The following is a 6,717-nucleotide window of genomic DNA, read 5'->3' as shown; positions in this document are numbered from 1 at the left end:
TTTTTGTTGCTATCGTATTTTATTGTTCATGAAGCGAATATATTCGTCATAAGCTCTACGCAATACAAGAGATCTTGACGAATATATACGACATAACCACTGAACGGGTTAAATATTGACACAAAACATTTTTAGTGTATACAAAATTATTTAGGTTAAATTAATTAAAGAATTGAAAATCTATTTGAAATTACTTATTTTTAAGAGTATTATTATGTCTTTTTTTTATGCAATTATTGTTGTAAATAATGTAAATTTTCTTAAAATATTAATGTAGTACTTACTCTGTTTCATGATATGAGTGACACATCTATCCGAGTTCGATGGACAAGGACGGAGATCTTCTGGTAAGCATTCCACATTCGTTGTACGTATGCATTGGTAACATGATAAATTTTGCGTGGATTGGACGGAATCTGAAATAAAACCAATTAAATTTATATTACTAAATCAATGACAAGTTACACAAAACTCAATACAGCAAAAACTCGCATAGTGCGGCTTAGATCAGTACGGATTCACTGTATAGTACGGTTTGAAAATTTCAAAACAAACTAAATTTTAATTGAGCAAAAAAAATCTCTATAATTTTTTGTAATGTGTATTTTTATGCAACTCTCAGGGTCTCGATTAGTGCGGATTCAAATAGTCCGGTATATTGGCAGAACCGTACTATCCGATGTATTATTGTATAATTAATTGTAAACTATATTTAAATTAACATTATTTAATTATTATACAATAAATCCTCCTGTAACGAGGTCCTCTCATAACGCGGTTCCTATATAAAGTGTGATTAGAAATCCTCCAAACTTTAATGCGATATTCTTATAACACGATTTCCATATAACTCTACAAATTAACCGCGTTATAAGAGGATTGAGAGTACAATACATCTATACAACAAAACGATAAACAATAAAAGTAAATTGAATTAAAATATTTGTACAAAAACGTTATATAAATGTTTGTCACAATGTATTACTTTTTGTTCTAATTGTCTTCCGTTTCAATGTTTTCGTCAATGTTACTCTTATTTGTGATTGTCTCTATGCTAAAGTCATATTTAAACAATGATTTTAAATATAACTTTAATATAAAAACAGTTTTGGCAATTGCTTTTTAATAAAAAAAATAGATTTTTTTGTTTGAAATTATAACAATTGTTGTATATTTATAACAATTACGAAAGATTGATAATTTCCAAATTATTTTGTTATGAATTGCAAAATAATTGTTTGAAAACGCTATTATAAATTTGTGGTAAAACTTTGATATATTTTTATTATATAATAATAATTCAATAAATATAAAATACGCACTGAAAATTAGATATAGATGTGGATGTGGAACGGATGAAGGGTGGCATATTCATAAGCAGCGCGCATTGATTTTGTGGAAAAAGGTGTTTCCTTCTCGGAAAAGGAAAACGAAAGGAAAGACTTCATTATGCCACGTCAGTAACGAAACCAAATTGAATTTCCTCCAATGTACACCGTCATTATGCTGAGCTTAATGTATGCTCCTTCTTCAGAACAAAAGAAAAAAAAAAGAAGAAAGTATTACATTAAGCAAAAGTTTACAAGTCAACTTAATACTGAATAAATGAATGAGAATAAGTAAATTTGCTACAATTATTAGTAAGCATCAGCTTCTTATTTTCTATTTAAACATTTCGTGTACTTTATTATGTAGTTTTTAATTGTTTTGAAATCGTTTATGATTTTAATTTTTAGATTTAGAATATTATTTTTTAGATACAAGATTTTTTTATAGGAATTACAACTCTTCCCATATTACGTTACTATTATTATATAATAACGTCTTATTGTTTGCGAAAATTGGGAGGTAAACAAGTAAAGTGGGTCAATCTATTGAACTAGATAAGTAATTCAATTGAAGACGTAATACTATAGCACTGCTCATTGCTTTTAGAGCAAATAAAATGTTCAACTTCTTTCCTCAGTTTCTTTATTATTAAGTTATTGTTTGCCTGAATTTCTATATTTGTCAATGTGAATTTGTGTAATATTTGAACAAAAAATATCAGAACTAGTAATAAGCAAGTAAACATTGTTAATAACGAATGTGTCATCAACTAGTGTTAGTTAACACACTAGTCTATTCTGTTTCTTATTTTTCAATAATTTCTTATATTTAATAGATGAAAAATGCTCAAAACTAGTAATAGGTAAAATACAATATTTTATCTACCTATTTATCTAGAAATTATTAGGTTTACTAATAATTTCAGAAATATATTTTTGTAAAATTTCTCAATTTGTTACAAATGGTTCATATATGCAAATCTCTAGTGCAAATACAGTCATACCTCGTTTAACGAATAAGATCATGCGTTCCACGACATTACTTCGTTAAGCAAAACTTCATTTAAAAAATTACAAACTTTGTCAATGAAAACATGACTTAAAAAAGTACATAACTCTTTGAGGGACCATACATTTCTAGATCCCACAATTTTTTAGACAACAAAATCAGACAACTTTGTCAACTAAATGAAAATCGTATAGCATGGACCATCAAGATTCATCCCTTTACTTACCAACCATATTAAATGGTAATTCCTATTTCCTGTACATTTTCTGGAATATGATAATAATGTCCTACTAGGCATGTTCAAAAATACCACCGCCCCTCAAAGAGATAAATAACAGTTTTTTAAGTTATGTTTGTTTGTTCTTATTCAGAAACTTTAATTTTGTCTTCGCTTTATTTATCTTCGTTATTAACAATATTTCACAAATATTTCACTGCATTCAGTAAATATCTAACATCTTTTTTATCGATATTTTAAAAACCAGATCCATCTGGATAACTTCATTTTTACTTTCTTGGATTTGTTATTTTCTATTTATAGCACTACATTTGCCCATATTCAGTCTGATATTTTTTTGATCATCGGTCTTCAATTGGATTATTTTTTGGTAAATGAAGATTGAGATTCCGAACTTCGGTGTATTGAAGCTTTGTTATTAGAAGTAAAGTTAACCAAGGTATCTTTGTACAAATTATCTTTTTTTAAACTTATGGTTTACCAGGAAGCATCAATTATTTCTGAAAAAAAGACTTTTTTGCAAAATATTTTGATTTTTCTTATAAATGTTGTACTCTACAACCAAATTCATATCAATACATGGCAAAACATGCTCAGAATTATTAACGATCAAATAAAATGTTCAATCTTACATGAATTGTTTGTTAATTAATATTTGTATGTTTCACAACATTTTTATAAAACATTTTCTTCTAGATGTTAAACTTTATATGTGAAATCGTCTAGTATATGACAAAAATTGTCAAAACTAGTAGTAACAATCAAATGAAAGGTTAAATATCCAATGAATTGTTAATTATTAGATTTGATGTTACTATTAGATATAATACTTTGTATGCGAATTCATGTAATACATGTTGTTTCATTTGACCACTTTTTTACAAAACATATATTTGTGAATATATAAAAATAAAGCTTTAGTTGAAATAACTATATAAAAAAATATGAATGAAATTTAGATATTCAAGTAAAATAAATATATCCATACACTTATTTTCATATCAAAAATTAGAAATATTTGTAACAATTTGATTAATATAATTAAAGATTTACTTTATATTTAATAAAAAAGCCACTCGGAATGTTCCACTATCCTTCACTAAATTTCGAAGAAATGAAGCGAACGGTCATCGATGAAGCTTCGGATCCAGAAGAATCCAAAGACTTCTGCCTCACGCTCAGATAGCAGAACTACGACTCGTCATCGCGGTTTGAATACATGTCACATTTGTGATATGTGTTGTGAAGATATACTACAGAAATGATCCTGTGAAGTATGATCTTAATTTATAAATTAAAAAAAATGAAGGGTAAAGGCTCAGGTATAAACCTAAGTATTCAAGCGAACCAAGCTAAACGACACCTATTGATGGAAATTCTCATATTTTCTTATGCCAAAATTCTATTTTAAAGTTTACTCAAAAAATGAATTATGTAAGTTTAATTTAACTGTATATAATTACAATAATATAATCGACTAGTATTAGTAATTAGTAATTTTACTTGACCTTAAAAAAGGAAGTTCTTGCACATGAATTATAGCATAAATTTAATATAAATTAGTATAATCTCTTCATTCTAAACTATATTGAACTGCAAGTACCAAAATCTTATAGCAAAAGAAGTTTAGAATTTAATAATATTTTAAGAATTATTTAGTAATGTGGTAAGCATATGTTTCATATTATACTGTAAATAAATATCATAGTTCTACTTTTTACTTCAGATTTATTGATAAATGTTGAGTATGACTAAATGATGACTTTAGAATGAAATAACTTCTATAAACATATTTAAAAAAGGACTATTGATGAATATATTTGTTCATAAATTTCTTCTCAAATACATAAAAATATTTTTTTCAACTATGTAAAAAGTTACATAAATTCACTGCAGAAATATAACTAAATATTAATGATTTTTGTTTAATTTCATAAAAAAACCACTCGGAATGTTCTACTATCCTTCACTAAATTTCGAAGAAACGAAGCGAACGGTCATCGATGAAGCTTCGGATCCTGAAGAATCCAAAGACTTCTGCCTCACGCTCAGATAACAGAACTACGACTCGTCATCGTGGTTTGTATACATGTCACATTTGTGATATGTGTTGTGAAGATACACTACAGAAATGATCCTGTGAAGTATGATCTTAATTTAAAATTTGAAAAAATTGACCGGTAAAAGAGCAGGTATAAAACTAAATGTACAAACGAGTGCAAAAAGTGACACCTATTGATGAAAATTCACATATTTTCACTTGAAATTTTTACCTCTTTAATCAACTAATAAAAACTATATCAAATTAATGAAAATTTTGTAGATTGAGAAATAGTCCATTTAAATGTAAATATTAGATGTCACAAAATAAATTTAACCATTTTCATAAACCAATCTTCATTTTGTATTGAAGTTATGTCAGATTTAATTTTAACCATCTGTAGTTTTTAAGATCTAATTTGTAATCATATATGATGATTAAGTCTTTGATATCATGAACATCACTAGAAAATAAAATCATGTCAATGCTTATAATTTACAATTAATGGAAGCTATAAATAAATGTGATCATCGAAATAAAGAACTTCTAAAGAGATAAAACTATATAACAAAAATCAAAAAACGACAATACATTAGAAATAAATTATATTTAGATTCAATAAAAAAAGCCACTCGGAATGTTCAACTATCCTTCACTAAATTTCGAAGAAACGAAGCGAACGGTCATCGATGAGGCTTCAGATTCTGAAGAATCCAAAGACTTCTGCCTCACGCTCAGATAGCAGAACTACGACTCGTCATCGTGGTTTGTATACATGTCACATTTGTGATATGTGTTGTGAAGATACACTACAGAAATGATCCTGTGAAGTATGATCTTAACTTAAAATTGGAAAAAATTGAAGTGTAAAGGCGCAGGTATAAACCTAAATGTACAAACGAGCACAGAAAAGGGACATCTATTGACTAAAATTCACATATTTTCACTTGAAATTTTTACCACAAAAATGAAATAGATAAAAAAAATGCTAAGATCTAATATAAATTATATAAAATGTTCAATATTTCTATATAAATGTTGGATTCTAGCATAACATAACAAATACTCAGTACCAGTAATGATCAAAAAATAATTTCATTTGTTAACTCTTTAGTAATAAACAAAATAAATCAAGTATTTTGTTTTCGATTTATGTCAAAATATGTAAAATTATGAAAAAATAGATTGTTTTATATATTTATTATTTTTTTTGTAATTTTTCATTGATTTTGGATAGTTTTCGTTCATAAATAACAAGATTTGCATGTATTTATCTATATAATTCTTTTGATAACTGTTGATTTCAATTATTCTGTTCTTGCAGCAATAAATAATGGCAGGAAAAGAGATTTCCGGTCAACGCCGCCTCTTTACAAGTGAAACATCGACCGGTGAATGGTATATAAAAGGGGAGACAGATGCAATATTTGATATTTTCCCCGGAAATTTGCAATATTATAATATAGTGTCCTGTAGGGTTGGCGGCGACGAGATGCAAGTGATGTGGGTGGATGTGCTGTAGCTCGACTCCACACATATCGATCCAAAAACAACCCACGTTTTGCTGCCACACAGCTCCGGGGTATGGGTATAAGGGATACCGGTTGGGGGTTGGACAAGTAATACACTACTACCTACGTGTACCTCCTCTGATGAATTTAACTACCAGCCCGACCGTAAACTTGTTCCTGAACCAATCACTGGGATTTTCATATCACCAAACTTCTGTCCACATTATTACCGTCCATACAAATCACATCAACCCTTCCATAATACACCATCATTAAAGTCCCATAATAAACCCATAATTAAACTCCTATTAAACAACCAGAAATTTCTAATTAATTGTTTCGTGTTTTTTTTTGTGTAATTCAAATTTTAGCGGATACATAACTCTAGTTTTGTTGAAAGTGTGCATTTCCTGCAAAGGAAGTTCAGCCGTTCGTAAGATAATTTACGATGGGTTTCCCACTCACGCCCGCAGGAAAATCGTTTAACCTTTAACGTTCCCACACGAATCCACCCACTCAGTCTCTTAATTGTAACCTTATTAGCAGGAAAGTAAAATTAAAGGAAATTAACGAGACGGAATAGAAAAAAT

General features: G+C 28.3%; 1 protein-coding gene across 1 annotated transcript in view; it reads right to left on the bottom strand.

The window, feature by feature from the left end:
- Positions 1-284: 284 nt before the first annotated feature.
- The window catches only part of LOC108558798, a gene marked incomplete at its 3' end in the record, with an annotated part of 12,145 nt that continues 5,712 nt past the window's right edge, over positions 285-6,717 (bottom strand). Inside the window, 1 exon segment of the mRNA XM_017915829.1 lies at positions 285-416. Within this exon segment, the coding sequence (XP_017771318.1) occupies positions 285-416 (132 nt within the window).

The sequence above is a fragment of the Nicrophorus vespilloides genome, unplaced genomic scaffold (assembly GCF_001412225.1).
Source record: "Nicrophorus vespilloides isolate i.1.1-1 unplaced genomic scaffold, Nicve_v1.0, whole genome shotgun sequence".
Lineage (NCBI taxonomy): Eukaryota > Metazoa > Arthropoda > Insecta > Coleoptera > Silphidae > Nicrophorus > Nicrophorus vespilloides.
The sequence above is the reverse complement of the archived record's forward strand: the minus strand, read 5'-3'. Positions and strand labels throughout refer to the sequence as shown.